At 45.1% G+C, this 23,099-nt stretch overlaps 1 protein-coding gene across 1 annotated transcript in view; it reads right to left on the reverse strand.

The window, feature by feature from the left end:
• Positions 1 to 23,099, reverse strand: part of MPP4 (membrane palmitoylated protein 4) — a 36,936-nt gene that overhangs the window by 6,726 nt on the left and 7,111 nt on the right. The window contains exons 5-13 of the mRNA XM_032354773.1: positions 21,877 to 22,008; positions 20,897 to 20,978; positions 19,656 to 19,741; positions 18,093 to 18,164; positions 17,472 to 17,668; positions 14,625 to 14,689; positions 4,815 to 4,856; positions 2,899 to 3,069; positions 1,271 to 1,351 (exon numbers count right to left, since the gene is read on the reverse strand). Of these exons, the coding sequence (XP_032210664.1) occupies positions 1,271 to 1,351; positions 2,899 to 3,069; positions 4,815 to 4,856; positions 14,625 to 14,689; positions 17,472 to 17,668; positions 18,093 to 18,164; positions 19,656 to 19,741; positions 20,897 to 20,978; positions 21,877 to 22,008 (928 nt within the window). The remainder of the gene's footprint in view (positions 1 to 1,270; positions 1,352 to 2,898; positions 3,070 to 4,814; positions 4,857 to 14,624; positions 14,690 to 17,471; positions 17,669 to 18,092; positions 18,165 to 19,655; positions 19,742 to 20,896; positions 20,979 to 21,876; positions 22,009 to 23,099) is intronic.

Consider the following 23,099-nt stretch of genomic DNA (forward strand, 5'->3'; position numbering starts at 1 on the left):
AGCACAAGCTAAGGTATGTGACCATAAGGCAACATTTTCTGTCACCTACTGACCTTCTTCTGGCTCTGGATGAAAATCTAGCAGTTACCATGACTCTTTTGATTACTTTTAGTTAAAAAAAAAAAAAGGCCACCATCATTTGTGCCACAAAACACAGTCTCAAAGTAATAATAAATTTATTATATCTATATATTTAATATAACTTATACTAAATATATTTATATATTATAAATAACAAATAAAAATGGAATGAAATTCCATTCCCATGTAATAATCAAAATTGTGAATTTCATTCCTATTTTGGGCTTCTCCTCCTCCCCACATCTGCTCTGACTTGCTGCAGCCACAAAAGTTGCAGCCAGAAAAGCGAGAAGTCAGGAAAGGAAGTAGGATTCATTTCTTCCCTTCCCTTTCATTGCCTTTCTACTGTTCCTCCCCAGCTTTATGTCTGTCCAAGGCTGGAGTGCAGAGAGGAGAGGAAAAAGCAGGAAAATGATGCTGACGCTGATGCCGGATACTACAGGTGTCTTTTAGACTTGGCAGACATTTAAATGTGGCTCTGCTCTCCTGGAGGACGCATGGGTTATTCTGCAAACCCTACCACCACCGCCACCACCACCGAGTATCTCGAATCCATCTTTATTCCTGCTCGTCGTTGGTGAGTTCTAAAAGGGCAGCACCTCCCCAAACTACAGCCCCTGGCCACTCTAAATTCTTCAGATTTTTCAAGTATAATTCTGACACCAGTCTTCTGTGTGCCCTAAACTGCAGGGAACAACACTAAGCTTTCTGTTCGTTTCTCTAAGTTCCTCTCTGGAACTGAAGTGAAGGGAAAGCACCCACGTGTACTTGCTCTTACCTGGTATGATCACACTTACAGTTTACATAAAATTACCTTTGCTATATATTAAAATTTTTAAGATAAGATAGGGCATTTAAAGAGCCAGGCACAGTGCCCGGAAGATAGTAAGTACTATTATGACTTAGCTATTATTACTAAATATTGTTAGTTTTCCCAAAGGGTCATCTATATGATTGTTAAGAAATGGAAAAGAGACAGTCACCTTTTAAAAGCCTTGCCAACAACACGGCCATGAATCAACTCCCTCTATTTAAATACAGTTCAAAATATTGTATAAGGACTACCCCTTGTGTCTTTTATTTTTACAACAAAGATGGTATGGCATAGTTAAAATGAGATCAGTGCATCTGTAGAGGCAAAGACAGTTTGACCAACACACAACCGCTAGGAAAGAAAAGGCACACGTACGCGGCACAGCACTCTGGAAATGCTCAGGATTAAGTTCAATAAGTTGTCTTCTCAGTTCATTGACTCCAACCCCAGAAGGTCCTAAACATAAAAAGCCACATACAGAAATCATTAGACGTGGATAAATATAATTGTGTGGTGACATCATCATTTCAGTTCTTCTGCTAAAGACATCTGAGAGCAAATGTTTTTCAGGAAACTACATATCTTTTCCCAAACGGAAACAATTCCGGAAAGCTCTTGGGAATTTTTCTGGGGGTCCAGGGAGTAACCCACACTTCTTCCACATCCCAGGAATCAGCCGGGGAGTTACAGGAACCGGTCACCCCAGCGAAGTAATCTGATGTTGGGAGAATTGTCTGGCCTCGTTTCAGATAATCTGAGACAATCTAACTTTCCTGACAAACGAAGTGTTTATCACATCACAACCCAGAAATCAGCCCCTCGAATTACCGGTTCTGTGAGTCAGCACCCCATGTCTAACTCGAGACAGGGCTGAATTCAAGCAGTTACATAGGGTCCGTGCTTAGGCTTAATGCTCTTGCTTTGCCATATTTAAATGTTAAGCTTTTTTGTTTTTTTAAGATGTATTTATTTATTTCAGAGAGAGAGATGGAGAGAGCACGAGGGGAAGAGGCAGTGGGAGAGAGAATCTTAAGCAGACTCCATGCCCAGCGGGAAACCTGACGCCGGGCTCCATCTCACAACCTTGAGATCAGGACCTGAGCTGAAACCAGAGTGGAGGTCTTACCCTACTGTGCCACCCAGGCGCCCCGGAATGTTCATCATAAGCTCTAGCATTTTCCGTTTGCACGGAGCCCTGCTGATTCTGCAGCTGGGCCTGGCTGCAAGGCGCGCTATCTTGCTCCACAGCATCCTCTCTCGGGTCACAGTTGGAGCATGCGCAGACACGCGCAAGACTGGCCTTGCTACTGCGGCAGGCCCTGGTCGGCAGAGCTCGCGCGCGAAAGCAGGTGCCCCAGCACTGTACTTGCCCTGCTCCGCGGGGCCAGAGCCACAGGCCAGAAGACTCCAAACACTGTTCTACGGAAGGTGATTACAAATGTCATAGGGAAATAGATCTTAAAGATTCTTATTTCTGATACAGACTGATAATACAGTCTAGAGGATTACTCACCTACGCTTATAAAGTGAACCCTAAACAGGTTTTAAAGGGGCGCCCAGGTGGCTCAGTGGGTTAAAGCCTTTACCTTCAGCTCAGGTCATGATCTCAGGGTCCTGGGATCGAGCCCCCCATTGGGGGTCCCTGCTCAGCGGGGAGCCTGCTTCCCCGTCTGCCTTCCTGCCTACTTGTGATCTCTGTCAAATAAATAAATAAAACCTTAAAAAAAAAAAAAAAAGACAAGCTTCATTATAATACAGCCTGTTACTACCCCAGTACACATAGACCGAGCATATGCCGTTCCTCTGTTGTCGCATGGGACCACGGTTTTATTTATAAGCGCTTACACAGAAAACAGGTGTTTTTTGGTTTTTTTAGGTGTTTATATGGGAGTCACTAAAGAATGCTGCTGTTGCCACCACTCCCAAGGCCACATGGCCACACTGCCGGGTGGAGAAGGAGCCGCGCAGAGGGAGGCAGAGAGCCGCGGCGGGCGGGGACGTACCGACCAGCACGACGAGGCGGTGCTGCTCCGACGGGCGGCGCTGGTACCGGACCACCTCCTCGTAGGGCGCGCGGGGCGCGGGGAGGCCGCCGCCCCCACCGCCCAGGCCGGCGCGCAGCTGGCCCAGGTGCGACTTGCGGCGACAGAGGCGCATGCTGCGGCGGAAGCCAGCTGCGGGGGTGGGAAGGCGCGGGACGTCACGAGCAGCCGGGGGACAGCCCGATCCCGCCACGCCTGCCGGAGCCTTCGGGGACCGCGCGGCCGAGTGCGACCGAGCTTCCTCGCGGCCGTCTGCAGGCGGGAAGTCAGACGCGGCGCGAGCGAAGAAGAGCGGGTCGCGCCCCCTCCTCCCGCCCGTGTTGCCTCCGCGGCACCCAGTGCCCACCGCATGCGCCGGGGGCTGGGCCCCCCGGGGGCCGATCACCTCAAACCCGTTTCCTCCTGGTTTACGTTTCATGGAGGAGGAGAGAGGAAAGTAAACACATCGATAAAAATAAGTGCTTAGAAGGGTCCGGGCATCGAGAGCGACCGCGGTGGGGTGTGAAACTCGGCGGGAGAGTGAAGCCCAGGAGCCAGGTGAGGAGGCGTCTGGGGGAAAAGCAACCCAGGCTAGGGGAACAGCAAGTGCTAAGGTGCGGAGAAAGGAGGGCCCCGGGAATGAGGGGGAAGCACAAGGAGGCCCGAGCGGGGCAGGCTGGACAGGAAGCAGGGGAGGTGGCCGCGGGCTCCAGCCCGGTGTTGGATTGTGGTTCACGGGGACTGAGAAGTCACTGGGTGGTGGAGAAATGGGTGTGACATGGTTTATGTTTCTGAAGAAGTCCTCTGTTGCTGTTCCCAGGTCCTTCCCTGAGGTACAGCTCGGGACTCTGTGTATATAAACACACACACACACACACACACACACACACACGTGCACTATATCTATCTATGAATGTCGAACACCATGAGTTCGCACCAATACCAACAATGCCAAGTCAACACCACAGGATCCATTCCAGCCACCTGTCCCCACCCTCACCGCATGTGTAACTCCTTTCTCTAACACTGAGAAACCTAATCGTCCTCAGTACATTTACTTACTGTATTGGTCACGAGCACCTGTGCAGGACGAGGGACGAGTGACATTGGCAACCTAGCAGAAAGTGTCAGAGCCCACACGAGGTGAGGACGCCATCTTTGTAGAGGCTGCAAGGTGTCAGAACCCAAGTGATGGCCACAGTCCTCCTCACCTGGCTCTGGCCCTGACAACCTGCACCAGTCAACAACGTTCCCCACACAAATGCTCTCCTCACATGGTTCAGTGATGCCCCTCCCCAGGCTGCTGCTTCTCCACCTTTGTGTACGCCTGCTCCTGTGGCCTACCTAATGGCATTCGGGCTGAGTTATTCCAAAGGGATCAGAAAAGTGGCCCCATGGGTTTTTTTGTTTTGTTTTGTTTTGTTTTTAAAGCTCTCTCAATGATTCCAATGTATATTTAGGCCTGAGGAACCAACATTTCACTTTACAGACCCTGCTGTCTTTTGGAGGAGGCTCAGCATGGGTTTGCGTGAGCCTTTAAATGGGTCCTTCAGAAAGCTCTGCCCAGTTGACAGAAATGTGGCCATCAAAACCAAGTTTAGTAGTCAGAGAATGGGTCTCTTTTGAGTAACATAAGTATGTCATGGAACAGTCTGGAAGAGAACCAAAGATTTGTAATGAATAATTAAGATATATCCAGTGGAAAACGGATGAATTGTAATGAACAATCAACACAGCAGAATATTGATCCAAAAAAGGAGTTGGAGGATAGAGGGAACGCAGAACAAAGAACAAGTCTGGAAATGTTCATCCGCAAAAGAAGCTTTCAGGAGAGTCAAGATGGTATGAATAAAACTTGACAAGTGACAATGACCGGCCTCTTATTAATCATTACCTACCGATAAAGAACTTCTGACCAGAGCCAACAAATTCCTCCTTGTCTGGAACACAGAGAATGGCCGGAACAGAATATGTGAAGGAGAAGGAGAAGTTTACTTAGAACAGAGGCATGAAATTATCTTCAGATCTGCAAGTGACACATTTCAGTAGACGTCAGTACAGCTGAATTCATCTTGAATGGCTTCTTGCCATTTTCCAGTCTCTCACATGCACCAAACTATGTGAAAACTCTTCAGAATTTTACCAAAACACTAAATATATTCTGTCAAGTACAATTGAAACAAAAAGCTATTTTACACCAGTTTAAAGTGACAAGAAAGATACTGAGTCACAGAAAAACAAATAAAAATTAGGTATACATTGTTAAACAGGCCCAAAGAACACTGTCTTAAAGAAGAGAACAGGTAAACTGGCTTTGGCTTCAACTGTAGAAATGGTGTTCTGCAGGACCTATAATTAGTCCTTTTGTTAAAGATGGGTTTTTATTTTCTCCCTGATAAAATGGTTTATTCTGTACAAAATTAGTATTTGCTTTATGGTTGCTAATTGTTTCTGACTGTCCAGGAATCTGAGGGACAAGGCTGAAGAACACTGATCCCAGGGGGACTGAAGCACCTAGAACTTATTTAAATTCCACCTCTGCTTCTACTGGGGTCTCATAAAAATTCTTAAAACTCCAGGGGGAAAAAAAGCTGTTATAAAAATGTCATTTTCAAATTACTTTTTACAGATACATGTTCCTTTTCACTTAGGCAACTCTGTTCTGATCACTGAAATATATAAAGAGCCATTGTCTGTAGAATGAATTAACATATACAACCTTTTCTTCTTAACTTTTTAAAAAACATATATTTTAAAATACAAAGAAAACACACCAATATCAATCCCATCGTCTGATAAGTAAGCACATTTTTCTAACTGAAATATGTCAGTAAGGTTTTTTTTTTAGATTTTTTTTTCTTTTTCAAATTTTTATTTAAATTCTACTTAGCTAACATATCATGTAACATTGGTTTCAGGAGTAGAATTTAGTGATGCATCACTTACATATACACCCGGTTCTCAGCACAAGTACACTCCTTGATACCCATCCCCCATTTCACCCATCCCCCACCCATCTCCCCTCCAGCAACCCTCAGTCTGTTCTCTGTAGTTAAGAGTCTCTTATGGAAGCGCTCTGAATATATCCTTAATATATTAAGGATATATTCAGAGCTTAACTACTTTTTTTTTTTTTTTTAATTTTTTTTTTAAAGATTTTATTTATTAATTTGACAGAGAGAAATCACAAGTAGACGGAGAGGCAGCCAGAGAGAGAGAGGGAAGCAGGCTCTCTGCTGAGCAGAGAGCCCGATGTGGGACTCGATCTCAGGACTCTGAGATCATGACCTGAGCCGAAGGCAGCGGCTTAACCCACTGAGCCACCCAGGCGCCCAGAGCTTAACTACTTTTCATTGTTCATTTTTAAATATTCTTCTATGAAATTGAATATCTCACCACTGATTTCACCCTTAAAATACATCATCTTAAAAGGTATCCTGTCACGCACGCACATCGAAGCACTGCAAGATCTTAACTATAGTTCAAGGTGGCTTGTCCAGGACATGAAAACAAACAATTACCTTCTGAAAGCTCCTCTGGATATTTGCATGAGTGAAGAAACAGGAAAAAGTTAAGCCTTTGAGACGATCAAATTGACCAACCAATAAAGACCAACACAAAAGCGAGGCATTCAGGTCACCCCTAGAGCGGGCTGTAACTCGGGGGTCGGCCTGGGACGGCGAATGAGTGACATACATATGGCTGCGGCATACATATGGCTGGGGGCTGGGGACTCATTGGACCGACTCTGCTGCTCGGTGAACAATAACTTTTTCTGCAGCTTACCTACATTCTCTCTGAGGGCTTTCTGTCTGGGGAGACTTCTCTTTACTGGTTGGCACACAATAGGGCTTGAGAGGGAGAGAAATTATAGGAAGGCAACTGCTGTGAGCCTCCTCTCTCCTCTCCCAGAGGCCATACGCAGTCCTGTGAAGTGGCCCTCGGGCAGGGACCACGGCAGCCTCTGGCCTGAGCATTCTCCTTCACCTCTCACTGGGTCCAGTGACACATGGACTTCTCCAGCTGCTCCACTGGAGACGGGGGAACTGAACACAAAGCATTTTCTAGATGTCTTAAAACACCCATTGCTTTGTTTTTAATGGCATTCCTAATTAGACTATATCAACACCCCCTGAAAAATGCGAGGAGGTCACATTCAGAGAAGACTTGAGCCCCAAACCAAAGAGACGGAAGGACCCACTTAGAGCTCTAAGTAACAGAATTAAGCATCATGAATAAATATCAAGAGATACTTACTTAGGAAACCTGCCAGCTGGGGGCTCATTGTTCCTTAAATGACCTCCTCAGTGGGTTGGGTTCAGAAGGTACAGGGACATTCTCAATCTTTTGACTAAGAGGGGTCCAGAAGGGGCACCGCCCAGTCACTAAGGGGGGCTGCACGCGTTCCTCTGCAGTGATTAGAGACGTGGCTGCAGAATGCCCGTCCAGAGCGAGAGGCCCAACAATGCTAGCTGTGCTCGTGTACCGCTTACATCCTAAGCACTTTACTTGTATAAGTTATTTTTCTTGCTTTAGATGTGAGGCAGAGGGGTGACATGAAGGAAGACCCACAGGTAATGAGTCACGGAGAGGGATTCTACTGGGACAGCCTGGCTCCAGTCCCTGGCTTTACCCACTCCCCCGGACTGCCTCTCTGTCTACAGATGCCACAAATACCTCTGGGCCTCAGCCACGGTGTTCATGTGTTAGACTGTCTTCCAGAAAAATGAGGAGTTGAACATAGAGCAAAGGAGGACTATGATCCAGAGGCAATAAAAATTAAGCCAGTCCCGAACACGGAGCCACGTGTCCAGTGGAATCTGCTTCTCCCTCTCCTGCTGCTGCTTCCCCGGCTTGTGCTCCCTCCCTCTCTCTCTCTCTCTCTGACAAATAAACAGACCAACTATCTAACTAAAAACGGGAAATTTAGAATCAATGTAAGTGGGAAGTTATCCGGTTATGTGCATACTTCCCAGCTCTATCTGCCCATCCCACAGAGCCCCAAAATGTCCCTCATAAGAAGCACCAATGAGGGCAAAGAATATAATATCTCACAACCATACTGTTGAGATATTTAAACAATCATCGTATGATGTCCCTAAATATGGGTTAAAATATACCAAAATGTAGAACAGACTCTTAAAAATCAACACCAAAGACTCATTTTTTACTTACCGGATTCAAATGTTTCTTCATCTATAGTTTCCCACGGAGAAAAAAAACACCAAACGTGTGATTATAGTACAATCTGTACTGAGTCTATATTTTAATAGTCTAATTCCCCAACCCTATGTTTCTGCGGACACACCAACTTCTTGAAATTCTTTCCTAAATCAAGGCCAAGTCCGTGGGGTCTCTCTGGCATATTAGAACCTTAAATGAGATACATGGTGTTAAGCAGTGGGGCCACAACAGCAAGCACGGGTGCTGCAGGAGCTTAAAATAAATAAAATAGAAGAGAATAAAGAGAATGTAAAAGAGGCTCAGGGGAGAGAAAGGTAGAATGTCACAGGAAGTGCCAATGGACCTCAGACAGCGCACAGGGTTGCAGTGAGAAGGCTTGCAGGGGGAGAGGATCTCCCCACCTGAAGATTTTGGAGGGGGTAGGGCATAAGCAACAGGAGTGGGGTGAGAGAAAGAGTATATAAATGGTTTGACTGGATAGGCTTGTCTAGGTGTCAAGGAAAGATTCTATATATATCAACTTCCTCATCAGTTAAACAGTTCTCATTAGTGGGGCGCCTGGGTGGCTCAGTCGTTAAACGTCTGCCTTGGACTCAAGTCATGGTCCCAGGGTCCTGGGATCAAGCCCCACATCAGGATCTCTGCTCAGTGGGAAGCTTGCTTCTCCCTCTCCCACTCCCCCTGCTGTGTTCTATCTCTCACTCTGTCTCTCTCTGCCTAAATAAATAAAATCTTAAAAAAAAAAACAACACACAGTTCTTATTAGTAGTTTAAAGAGATATTAAGGACTAAGAAACAAGAATGTATGTGGAGAGCAGTTTGAAGTACGTAACGACATTACCAAAGCGTGTGTCCTTGGATCAGACCAGAGTGCACTGAGAACATATTCAGCCAGGTGTTAGACAATGTGTTTGCAATGCTGTTCATCGTAGCACTGCTTGTAATAGAAAAGACTGGCCATAACTCAAGTGTCTATGGATAAGTGTTGCATAAATGCACAATAATTAACCTCACCAATAAGCTATTAAAAACAAATGAGGAGGCTCTTTAAGTGCTATAGGATGAAATCATAGATAACACTAAGGAAAAAAAGCCAGGAACAGAACAGCGTGTAGTGTGTACCATCAAAAAAGTCTTTATTTTTAAAGGTGCTTTTTTTAAAAAAAAAAATGGTGAGGATGATGGTGCGGAGAGGAGAAAAAAATATACAGCATTGTTTTTATATGCACAGAATATGTCTGGAGGGATCAGCAAGAAATTGAGAGCATTTATTGCCTCAAGAAATAAAACTGAGTAAGGGAGCAGGGAAAGGGAACTCTCTACTTTTGTAGTTTCTACTTTTGTAGTTTTTGAATTTTAAAGCATGTGACTATATTACCTAATAAAAGATTGAAATTAGAGAAAGAAATGAATATTGGTGGAAGTTTAAAAAAAAAAACCAGAATGTATACTTGATAGGATGAACATGGTGTCAGCATTATTTTGTAGTTGTTCTGGGAAGTATATATGAATCTTTGAAATATCCACTATTTATTTATTTTTTTTTGTAGAAATATCTACTATTTAAAGATTTCATATTGCTCTTTAATTTCTAAAAACTAGATGAGCCCAGAAAGCCAAGACAAATTGACCTCTTAGACTAAAGCCTTTCCAATAGTCTTCTAGCGTTACCCTCCTGATTCTTTAGCCAATCTTAGTTCTGCCACTAAACTAGGGACATCTTTTCCCAACTTCCAAAAAAAATTAAGTGTAGAAACATAAAAAGTTTTCATACATTTCTCAAAAATTTGGAACCCACTACTAATTATCTATACTAGAATCTATCAGATGTTACCAAACAATAACAAAAAATATATGTTGCTTTTTAAAAATTGGCATTTCAATATTTTATAGTATTTTATAAAGAGCATGGCGGTTTCCAGACATTCCGCCTGAATGTTACTGAATGTAACACCTGAGTATTACTAAGTGTTCCTGTGATCATTTCCAAGACACTCCTTTCTAGAACACTTTCTAGAAGGTTGGTTTGGAGCCTGGAGACCTTTTCATAGCTGTGCCTCCCTTCCAAGTGCCAGGACCATGGGACAGGAGGAGTTCATTTTACACATTACTTCCAGAGGAAAGGCCTGGGGCTCCATTTGGCTAACTCTGCTTCAGAAAATCTACAGCTAAGACGCTTCATATTCCTTCTGGTGGTAAATCTGTCAAGAGGAAATGTTACCTGCTTCCACACACTTCTCATCAATTTTCATGTCATCTAAAAGAGGATGGAAAGGGAAAAACAAACTTAAAATGTATCCGTATCACAAACAAAATTCCCAATGTATAGACTTATGTCAGTGAAAGGCCATTTTATGATAACGATACTCTGACAACTATCCCTCATGCTCGCTCACTCAGAGAGAGAAAAAAGGACTCCACTGTAATAAATGAAAATGAAAATCTATGGTATAGAAGGCTACATAACAAAAAATGGTAAAAATTTTAAAAGCATCAACTTTTTGGGACATCTGGGTAACTCAGTCAGTTAAGCGACTGCCTTTGGCTCAGGTCATGATCCCAGGGTCCTGAGATCGAGTCCCACATCAGGCTCTCTGCTCAGCAGGGAGTCTGCTTCTCCCTCTCCTGCTGTTGCTCCTCTTGATTGTGCTCTCTCTCTCTCTCTCTCTCTCTCTCTGACAAATAAATAAAATCTAAAAAAAAAAAATCGTCTTTTTGAGTGAGCAAATTAGTTTATCTAAAGCTTCAGTTTTCTATCTATAAATGGACATGGTAGAAATACCTACCATATAAGAGAGGATTCATTGAGATAATATATGAAAAGCTCAGACAGATGCTAAGTGCTCAATAAATGTTAACTATTTGTACCTTTAGCTGAGATATCTATAACAGGATAAGAGAATATAATTTTTAAAACCACCCATCCTATCCTAATATCCAAAACCCTCTACAACATGACCCAAGCCCAAATTTGAAGGCTGTCATCTACTTCTTTCCTTTGCATGTCTCGTGCCCGCATTAGAGTAGCCATCATCAGGTCTCCTCTGGGCCTTTGCTTATGCGTACCATAGCTACCATTCAATTCCTTCCATTTATTGAGAGATTATTTTTCAGGTCAGTATTTTATAATAACAGCTGATCCATTAGTTCCTAAGACATCACTAGAGGATTTGTGTGTTATTGGTTTTGTTTTCTAAGCAAAGGAAAACTACAATTAGTATTCCTGTTTTACAGAGGACAGGAGTGAATTTCTAAAAATGGCACAAGGAACCCTGATTTTTCTAACTTGCAACTCGGGGATCTAAGACACTGATTTTACTCTCTCAAAATCAACAATTCCATACCGTTGGCACAGGTAGGTGTTATGGACTGATTTGTATCCCTCCTGAATTTGTATGTTGAAGTTCTAGCCCCCAGTACAGCCATATTTGGAGACAGGGTCTTTAAGGTTGAAGGAGGTCATACTATTGGGGCCGTAGCCCAAAAGGACAGGAAGTCATCTGCAACCCAGAAAGAAGCCTCACCAGAAAGCAGACCCACTGAATCTTGATCTTGGACTTCAGGCTTTCATAACTGTGAACAAATAAGTGTCTGTTGTTCAAGACACCCAGTCTGTGGTGTCTTGTGATGGCGGCCTGAGCGGACTAAGACAGTGGGTTAGTTACCCACCAAGGCCACAGAGACCCAGGCTCTCCAAAGCCTGCCCATGTTCCCTGTACCCTTTCTAATTTCAGAACTGAAATAGGGGAGTAGCTAGGGGACTGCTCCTCTTTCTTCTCTCCCCCTCCACAAGCAGATGGCACCTTTCTTGCTTTTCTTGCTTTTGTGAGTGTGTGTGTGTGTTTGGCATCATAATGAGTCCCCCATGTGTCTGGGCTTGGAGAAGGAGAAATAACAACTGGAAGTTCCATTGTCCCTTCAGGCAGCGCCCTCCAGACGGAAGCTTCAATCCCGACTACACTGCCTGCTACACCTCCCAAAATTCTTACTTTCTCTCCACCTCAATCTTTTCATCCATAAAATGGGAATGATCGCAATTCCTTACAGGGTTATTTTTAAGACCATGTATCTAAAACATTTGACACAAAACAGTGAACCAGTGTCACAGCTTCTACTGAATTTTTACCATGAGCTGCATCTAAATGTTCTCTCTCTTTTCTCCTATTCCTCAGTCCTAGGACAATTATACCATGTGTGCTCTCTGTTTACTGACATCTCTTTTGCAAATTAGCACACTACTAGGTATACAGGAAGAGCTTAATAAATAGCTAACCTGCACTGAAGTGAATTAAGAAAACTATACAGAATTTCTGTAAGACATTGGAGGTGAGGTTTTTTTTTTTTCAAATACCATTTCTTACCATCTTCCATAGAAATTGCTGGGTACAGACAAATAATGAAAACAGAAAAAAAGAGCACATTGGTTAATGCTATAGTTTTTCAGGTTAACTTATAATAAGAAAAGTGAAGTGCCAAAATTATAACAATTGATATTCTGGGCTTAATCTATAGAAATTTGGTAGAGATTTGGTAATGGAATGATAAATGAATATCCTACAGAAACTTATTCATTTATGGATCTTGTTGGAAATGGAGAACTTGCTTCCACTCCCTTCCCACCCTAAAGTTCTGTATTCTACTCATCTCTGAGTTAATGCACTTGCGTTGTATTTTAGGAATTCAAATTTTGACTGGAATAAAAGGAAGGAGGGAGGAAGAAAGGAAGGGAGGAAGGAAGGAAGGAATGGAGGAAAGGAGGGAGGGAGGGAGAAAACAGAGGCAACGGGTCAAGTGTATGTGCGTCTTCAGTAAATATATTTTTAATAGTGATCTGCACATTTTCCCTTAAAGTGAAATAAAATTGCCTATACCTTTGAACTCAATAACCTCCCCCTGAGATTATTTTCTCCCTATGGTAACATGAAACTGAAAGATACAAAATAATACTCTGGCAGCACCATCTACAACAGTTAAAAAGAAAAGAAACGAGGTAATAGTTTAGAAACTGATCACACTCTGTCAGAAACAACCCTGTGAGCCTTCAAGTCAGCAGCTCCATCCTTGGGGCTCTTGGACTCAGAGATATCAGAGTATAATAATAGGGGCTGCAAATTCTTTTTCAGGATGGACTTTTCCAAACGTCTAACGTAAATCGCACTGAGGCTACACAAGCAAATTAAACATCACCCGGGGGGTCATGCTAGATCAGTTGCTTCAGCAGCTTTTCCAGGTGCCTTTGAGAAATGAAGTAGGAAACCGAATTAAAGAAGCACTTCAATCTGGTTTGGTAAAAAAACGAAAACCAAAAACCAAAAGACTTTTCCAAAACACAGGAGAAATAACTAACATATCACTATGATGATCATATCATGAAAAATGTTTCTCATAAAATGTTAGGTTAAGGGCCCCTGGGTGGCTCAGTGGGTTAAAGCCTCTGCCTTCGGCTCAGGTCTGTTCCCAGGATCCTGGGATCGAGCCCTGCATCGAGCTCTCTGCTCAGCGGGGAGCCTGCTTCCCTCTCTCTCTGCCTGCCTCTGCCTACTTGTGATCTCTCTCTGTCAAATAAATAAATAAAATCTTAAAAAAAAATTAAGTTAAAAAAAGATAGGAAGCGGCACTCCTGCTGTCCACGAAGGCTGTAAGTAAGATATGTATCCATTAGGCCATATGAAAACACTACCAGGTTGAAGGACTCATGAGAGGGTTTTCTTCTTTCAAAACTCTTCTCTGTAGTTGTCATCACAAGGTTTCAAAAGAAAAAGAAAAGAAAACCCAATGCGGGGCCGAGACAAGTGAGTAATAAAGTGACCGAGGACTAGCCGAGGGCTGCTCTGTGACACGGACCCTAGTGTCTGCATTCTCTCCGCACAGCCTCCTGCCAGGCGCCTCTCCCTCCGCCTGGTGCATCTCCTTTATTCCCCCTTTCCAGGGGCCGGGGGTGAGGGCCATTTCTGAAGGGCCTCACCCAGCCGGTCCCCGCTGAGCTCTGCCGCGGGGCAGCCCCCACCTATTAAGGCAGGAAGGAGTTTACAAGCATTTGTCACCATGGATGCCTTACTAACCACCACCCCTCCCCCGCTGCCATTTGAATAATACTGTCTAGCCAGCAAGCTGCCTGGATTAAGTAATAATTCAGTCTCACATTTATTCATCAAAGACACACATCGCTGCTCAGCAGAGCTTCTGAAGAGCATGAAATTGACACACACACCCCCCATGCCTCCCTCCCCAGCACGGCTATAAGGTGCATGTTAGCTGCAGAATTGTGGGGGACTCCAAGCTGGGGAGCCATCCCGGAAGGTGTCACCGACATTGGAACATTTATTTGCATTGTCTTCTAAAGCCAAAGGAAAGGAGGTACAGAGTAGGACTTCAGATGGCCACAGGAGGTTATCTGGGCAGTGTGTGTGTGTGTGTGGGGGGAGCATTTAGGGATCCTCTCCCGGGCAGGAAGGCAGCCCTGGTAGAGAAGGAGCAGGCTTCCCGTGATGCGCACACTGGGTTCAAGCTATCAGCACACTCACATATGGTGGGTTTGAGACAGCTGGGGGGCTGGTACGGCTGAGACCACCAGAACTCGCGTTGCTTCCTGTGCACAAAGAAATACACCGTGAGGGGGGAAAAGTCAACCCAGGTGAATCAGATTCAGTGTTTCCTAGAATTCTGCTGCCTCCACCCATGGGAAGATGGAAGTTTCTTCTCCAAACACATCCCCAAATAGTCTCCAAATACACAGGCTTTCTCAGTACTCTTTTCCTGCCTCACAGGATCCTTCCAGAGCAACTCTGACTTCTGCTGAAAATCCTGCGGTGATGGAGAGCTCACAAGTCCCAGGGCTTCCGTCCCTGGCCCAGAGGCCCCTGCTTCTCCCACTTCTTCACCTGCCTCGCCCTTGCCTCTGAGTCTTCACAGCCTGTCCTGGCCCACCCCCACACCCCCGCCCAACCGCCCTGTCCTGGGCTGGGGGTGCTCTCCAGTTCCCTTAGAGCCATGTGGATTTTGCTCCTTGTGCACTAAGCCAGTAAAGTTGTCATTTCTGTGGGCGCCTTGCAAGGCCCCCAACCGGGCCGTAAGGACTAATCTCATGAGGTCTTTATCCTTGTTTGTGGCAGCTCCTACGGGTCATCCCTTATCCTCTGCACGTTAATTCCTGTCAGGCTCCGCCCACCCCCACCCCAAGCTCTTCCCCACACCGGGTAGATCTCGGGGTCAGTCCTTCCCCGAGTCTCCCTGACTTCAGCCTCTACCGCGAGTGAGTGAGCCCTTTGCCTTGCTCTAACCCAAGCCCGGGTCTCCTAAGGGGGCTGCTCCCCTGTACCTTTCAAGAGGTGGCTAGTTTCCTCTCCCACCGCCAGTGGGCTGCTGGTCAACCAGCTCTGCGGGACGGCCTGGAGCAGATGAGCTGCTCTGCTGATGTCTCTCAAGTTAGTACTCTCCTGGTGGCTGATTTCCAGCTGCCACCTGACCTCGCTGACTGAGGACACCAGGACAGAGCTGCCTCCAGCCCACCACTCAGTGCACTTGGCCTTGGCTCCGCGGGCCGGAGGTGGGGTCTTGGCCTTCTCCAGATCATGCCTACTCACTCTCACGCTCTCAACATGATTCTGGCATGATTTTCCTTCCAGGTCTTACTCAGGGTTCATTCAGCCTCAGCCAGTGCCTCCCAGTGTCCCAGCCCAGACCTTTTCAGTATCAGTAGCTCAATCTCACCTTCCAGCATCCCTTTCTTCTCCCAACACCCCCTGCCTTCCCAGCCCCAACAGTCTGCTAACCTCCTGTGCACCTATAACCCATTATCTTACTTCCTTTCCACGGACCCTTACTCCCTCATTTCTCTCCTTACTAGCTTGAGCATCAGGGTCCATCATTACAACACTCCCATGCCCTTTTCTAGATTTACTGTTAAATCCAATTCTGCCTCATCCGGACCTGCCCACCAGGAAGCGAACAGGAATCATTTCAAATGCATGACATTTAACCTTGTGTGGGCCAATCATGCTGACTGTACTATATTTACCTAATGCATCTGCTGGCAGGTTCTCATAGAAAATGTTGAACTTTCTACTCTCTTCTTCCCAGCACCTCCTTACCCATCCTTATTCTCAGCTTATGACATCACTTCTTATTTCACTGAGGAAATCACAGTGGTTAACAGAACTTCCACAAGCTCTCACAATATCCGTGTCCACACACTCAGGATTCTCTGCTGTTACTGTTACTGTTTATGAGCCCGTATAAGGTCAACCCCTCTGCTTGCACCTCGTTGACCTTTAAACAGGCCCACTTATACATGGATTTTTTTTTCAATAAATATAGTACAGTATTGCAAATGTATTTTCTCTTCCTTATGATTTTCTTGTGGATATTTCCTTTTCTCTAGATTAGTTCATTCTAAGAATACAATATATAATACATTTCACACACAAAATATGTGTGAATCCACTGTTTACATTACTGATCAATTGTAGGCTCTCAGTAGTTAGGTTTGGGGGGGGTCAGAAGTCATATACAGATTTCTGACTACATAAGGGGTCAGCACCTCTAATCCCTCCGTTGCTCAAATGTCACCTGTACTAGATTATCTCTCCTTCTGTCTGCTCAAAGACATTGACAATTCTTTTCTCTTTTTTCTCTATCATAAAAGTTTCCCTGTCACCGGACTGTTCCCACCAGCATTATGAACCTCATCTAAAACAATTCTCCCCTACCATTCCACTTTCCCAGCTGTATCTCCACTGCTCTGCTCTGCTTTGTAATAAAAGGTCTCATGCCATCAATTTCTTCAAATCCCACATTGCTAGGACTTTGGTCCCAACCCTCCATTGAAATTGCTTTTATTGAGATCCCCTGTGACTGTCATATTACCAGATCCAATGGTGACTTCTCCGTCCTCTCTACGGCAGCTGACGTGGTTGATTTTCATCCTGCCTCATTGGTCTCTCCTTCTTAATCTCTATTGTTGGCTCCCTTCCTTCTTTGATTTCTTAACATTCGCTGAGCCTTGGACCTTTTCCTATCTTCTACCCTTACTCATTCCCTTGGACCTCAAGAACACAAAAATGAGGGTCATGGGTTCAGATTCAATAGCCGAGGAGTCAGCTCAGCCTTGAATGACTAATAGAGAGAGTTAGAATTATCTTCTTACATTTGAGTTTCACAAGTGCTTTTCTCTCTTTTCTAGCCGATCTCCTTGGTATTTAAGATGCTTAAGGTATGTGGATAAGTTGACTTTTGGATTAAGAGGCCAGTGTATGTGTTTATCCATCCACTTCTCTCCCTTCACCCCATATTAACTGCAGTAACAGAAGCCTGAGAAAACATTTTATTTCCTGAAGGCTCAGTCCTGAGTCGAGGAGTGAGAATTTTCTTACCTCTTCAGAAGGTGGTTAGAAGGTATCAGGCCAGCACAGGTACCAAGGTCTGAGATTTTCCGGGCCTGCCACCAGAGGGCATCATTCTGGTCCACAATCTGAAGGATGTCCCCCTTCTGGAAAGGCAACCCTGCATCCATGCAGGGGATGGCGGGATCCTCCTGGGGCCAGTACTCCGTCATGGCGCGAACATACACCTGACAGCAGGTGCAAAATGTCCCCATCAAAAGAACGCTTGGCCATGGGTTGTCAAGACTTGAAACCATTTCCCCACTTCTCTACCTGCTGTTGCTGTCTTGTCTCCCCATACTCTCCAAAAGGGAGAACTTGCCTCTTTAACTGAGTCCTAAGATCCATGGAAAAAAGTGACTTTGGCAACAGAATCTTTTAGTGCCGAGAAGTTTTTGTTCCAGTGTTTCCCATTCTTGATGTTAATTTTTTTTTTTTAAATTCTTGTACCCCATCTCCTTTTAGCACATTCGTTTACTTATTTGCCTCTCATGTCATCAGTATTGAAAAATGGACAACACATTATAAAGAAGGGCACTATGAAACAAAATATTAAGTCACTGTCACTGGTAATTTACTGTGTGTGATTATGAAGGCACAGTACATTCTTACCGTCTTCTGGCTATTAACAGGAGGGGCAGAAACCGGAACCACCTTGAACATTATTGTGCCGCGAGACATGGCCTAGAAAAATGTCAAAAGGGAGGGGATAACAAGTCACAGGGTCCACTGGGTTACTGGGGTTCCCCACAGGGAGTTACAACACAGTGTGGCCAGCTTTAAGGATGACATCCCCCCACAGAGATTTTACAAGGGTTCAACAGCTAAATATCACCATGCAGAAGTGGAAATCAGGAAGAAATACAGCTCAGCTTCTGCCTGGCTGTGGGGCTCTGGAGTCTCTGGCCTGCTGAGCCCTACCCTGAGGCCCGGCCTCTCCCAGGAACACTCTATCTTACAACGTTATTCAACAAGGTCTTCTTCCTGCAGATGCTGGGGGAGGAGATGAGGTCTCAGTCGGACTTCCCTTCCTCAAAACTCCGTCAGTACTTACTTCCTGAGCCCCTGTTCCCGCACCAGGCAGCCCACTCTGATGGGGAGAGGGGGCTTCCCCAGTCTTCTGAGGGGACTGACAGCTCCAAGTTAACGATGGGAATGGGGAGCCCTCACACATTCTGAGGAGACAGGGAACCTCTCAGCCTGACGGAAAAAGTAAGATGCTCCTGCCACAGGCACTGTGAGTCCAGAGAGGAACCAAACCTTGTCCTTACTCAAGAGATTTCACAGCTCTGCCATCTTGGCTGTGCAGCTGCCACCAAAATGGCACGAGTGGAGCCACATGTGTCTGTGATGGAGAGCTTGTCGAGCTCCATTCGTGGTGGCTTCGTGCCATCCAACACCTTGCAGCAATGGTTATTTGTGAAATATTTCGGTGCTTGGTATACTCCTTATACCAACATGTCTCATCTCAGTCCCTGAGGCACATCTATGAAAATGTAGAATTCCCCCAAAACCCAGTTGGGAACCATAGTCTATATGATAGATAGTCATCTACCTCAGCCCCAGGCTCAGAGTATGCATGGGGTTGATGGCGGGGACATACCACTAGGACTGTGATTCAGACAAAGGTTTGAAAAGTTTCTTCCAGAAGAAACCATCATCCGGTCATAAATCCCCAGTCTCAACCACCAAGGACAGTGGCAGGGCGAGCAAGGAAATCCCCCTCCCCACAGGCCAGACTCCCAAGACATCTCTCCCATTCCAAAGCTACATCAAGGGAGATGTTAAATAGATTCCAGCTGTATAACGTTGGTGGAGTAAGGGTAGTTTGCTCAGGTTCAGACTCCCCTCCAGAGTCTCAGTCTGCCCACCCCAGGCTCAGTTTCCCAAGAAACAACCCAAACAACAAGGGACATGGGCTAGGGGAACTGGCAGCCTTCCCAAGGCCGGAAGAGCAGGTTGGCAAGAGAAGTCTCCCAGCAGAAACCAGATTGGGGTGTGGGTTTGAAGGTTGAGCTGCACAGAAGCAGGAAAGTCTGGGGGTCTGGAGGAAGGAAACTGCCCTGAGGGACCAAAGCCCCCTCACAGTACAATGTCTGCACCATGGGCCAGACAGGCTCAGGATAACCACAGCTTTGCACTGAGTCGCTGAGAAGGCAAACAGGAGACTGTTACCAGAATATGGATCACTTGCTCAGGGTCCAGACCCTCAACGGGAACTCCATTCACTTCCACCAGTTTGTCTCCAGCATATAACAACCCTAGGCAAACAGGAACACAAAACAAAGAAGGGTACAGGAAATTGGTTAAAAAAAAAAAAAAAAAAAGGGAGGTAGCTACACCAAAGACTTTTAGCACACTCACTAACCCAAGCATACTCTAACATTTAAAAATTTACTCTGAACTAATCCTAATCCTAATCAACAGACTGGTTATTCTAGTGGACACTTCCACAAAAGCACAGAGAACTGTGCTTTTAACACCTCTTCACTGGGTACTAAGTGATGGTGATATTTTCATTGTTGCTAAACTGATGTTGCAAAACAAGGATAACACTAAAAGTGAAGATGTCAGCGTCATGAGTAAATGATCACTGATGAAGAGAGGGGGTGCAGCATTCTCCTAAGAAGAAATGTGGAGAGACACGGGGGTGCGATCAAGCTTTGAGAAACAGGAAGGAAGCAGGACGGTTGTCAGAGGGAAGAGATGAGATGCAGGACGCCATCATGGAACAGAAACCCATGACCGTGAAAACGTCAAGCAGTTATGGTCAATGTCAAATGTGCTAGAGATGTAAAAATAAAACTGAGGCCAAAGGAAGGGCTGGGGGACTTAGCAACTAGGAACCCCTGGGGTCACTGCTCTAAGAATGGTGGGGTATGAAGCCCGTGCCAGGTCTGCAGGGCCTTGGGCAGTGGACAAGCAGGACAGCAGGCTCAGAAATGTAGCAATGAAAGGAAGAAATTCGGTTGACTGGTAGAAAGGCAGGCAACGGGCACTGCAAGGTGGGGCAGAGCTACGCCTGCTGAGAGCAGAAGGACCAGGGGAAGAGCGGGAGGTGGGAATATGGAGCAGGCACACCTGGACTTGCCTCCTGACTTGGATTGTGTAACCTCGAGCATGTTACTTACTTCGTCTTTTGGAGCCTCAGTTTCCTTTTCTACAGAATGGCATGCTAATATTAGCTTGTTGGGTCACCACGAGAATGTAAACCGAGTGGACACGAAAATGTGGCCTCAGTGAAGAAGAGGAACAGGATTCTCTGGAATATTTATTCCCTCCTTCTTAGTAACCGAGCAATGCCATGCGGAGAAGCCTTGCCCATGGTTAGGAGAGACGGGTTGCCCTGGAACGACCAAACAACTGAGGGTTTCCTATTTCTCTGGTCATGCGTGTGCCCTGCTTCTCCAGCTTACCGCTCCTCTCAGCCAGCCCGCCGTGGATGACTCTGGCCACCAGGATGTCCCCTGTCATCTCGTGGCGCTTGATGGTAGCTCCCTGGGGAGAGAGTGCAGTGGAATCCCTCTTTTACTTAACATGATCACTCTTCAGGTGGCTTCCTTCAGTATAGCTCTGGTTTGGTCACAAGAGGGTACATATACCAGCCAGAGCCATTCACTCAGCCTTGGCCGAACAAAGCCTCTATCCCACCACATAGATACAAAAGAATATTTAGATCCTTCCACGCACAAAGAAAGCTCTTACCATTACAACCTAATCAAAGAGACTATTCTTAGAAATCAAATTAATGCCTCACTTAGCTTCCAATTAATAAAGGGAAAAAAAGTTAGGTAAATACACCGGAATTTAGTGAAATTTATGTACATCAGAGGGCTAAATAATAAAATATAGGGCACCTGGGTGGCTTGGACAGTTAAGCGTCTGACTCTTGATTTCAGCGCAGGTCATGATCTCAATGTTGTGAGATCGAGCCCCACATTGGGCTCTGCAAGGGGCTCCGTGCTGAGTGTGGAACCTGCTTGGGATTCTCTCTCTCTCTCTCCTGTCGACCCTCCCCTGGCTCATGCTCTCACTCTCTCTCTCTCTCTTTCTCTCCCAAAAAATAAATAAAATAAAATAAGTCTTATTTCTCACAGATTTTTCAACAAAGAAAAACACAAAGCAGAAGTCTTTCCTTGTGAAAACATTGTAACATATAATGTGTTTGAAACCACAGGCAAAAATCATTAGGACGTCATGCTCTAGCCATTATCACGGATCCCCACGTTATCTGAATGCCTCAAACTATACCTGTGACTACAAACAAGAATATTTAACATTATATTAAATAACTACAGGAGATAATGTAGTTCACAATTAACCCTTAGCTCATAATTAACCCCTGGTTCACCCTGAGCCCCGATATCATTCTGAGAAGACGAAGTGATTTCCTTACCAGGGGCTGCTGGTTTTTCACTATGCAAACAATCCTCATGGCCTCCTCGCTCTCAGGGATATTGTCTGGCAATGGGGGGAGAAGGGGTTCAAAATCTTTCTGAGCCACGGTGTCATGGGCACTGAGCAAGGCCTAGGAACAGAGAAGGTAAGGGGAACAAAGGTCACACAGAGGACACACCCTTCTAGAAGAACGTGAGCCAACACTCTGTAAGACACACCACCACCATCACCACAACAACCAACACACGCATGCTGGGCATAGCCTTTTACGTGGATCAACTCAATCTTCACGATCATGCTGTGAGGCAGGTTTATTTATTGTCCTTCTTCATAAAGAGATGAGGCACAGACAGGTTAAGTGATACACAAGATATTCTTGCATTTCTCCTAAAATGTACTTTGTCACTTTCTCTTTTCCGGCAAACCCAAGTAATCCATGATGCTCCCATAAGCTTGAACTACAGAATAACTTTTGTAAGGTTTTCCCTAATTAAGGCAGAATGGGAGACAGCAATCAAAACATCTTGCTGGTTTCATTTGTCAGTGACTCCCAAGGAACTATGAGGAACGGAGTAAGAAAAAGTAGTTTCCTGATTTAGGGTGTGATCAAAGAGTTCCTTCTGATGGTCCATTATGTTAAATGTTTAGTTCTTTGGGTGGGGAAGTAGTCATTCTATAGCCCAACATGAGACTGATGGACAGAACTTCACTGGAACTCAGAGAAAACTGTCTAGGGTTAACTTGTGAACTGAAAATTTGACTTATAAATTCCATTGTTCCAAATGCAGAGAGTCTCTTAAAGTTCTCACTTGTTGATAAACTGAACTCAAACTCTATGAGTACTATGAGACAGGCTTCTGTTCTACAATCAAATGTTCTTTAATCAAATGTCCTTCATATACTCCCTCATTGAGTTGATCACCCTTACACTATATTTTCAGAACACTTTCACACTCTTTGTCCAAAACTTAAAATATTTCCAAGTTGGAAAGGAAGTATACTACCCTGATTGTCCCCCAGAATTTTGGAGGGACAATGGCTTTTCAGGGTGGAAACAAGACATCATGGAAAGTTCTGGACGTTTCATAAATATGGCAGGCTTGGCTCCATGGCTAACAACACAGAATCAGTCACATCTGAGTCCCACATCTTTAAGAACAATCTGTTGGTCACCCACGTACAGTAATAGAGCATCTATTCAGAAAGTACATTTCCTATCAC

This window comes from Mustela erminea, chromosome 8, assembly GCF_009829155.1.
Source record: "Mustela erminea isolate mMusErm1 chromosome 8, mMusErm1.Pri, whole genome shotgun sequence".
In the NCBI taxonomy this organism is placed as follows: Eukaryota; Metazoa; Chordata; class Mammalia; order Carnivora; family Mustelidae; genus Mustela; species Mustela erminea.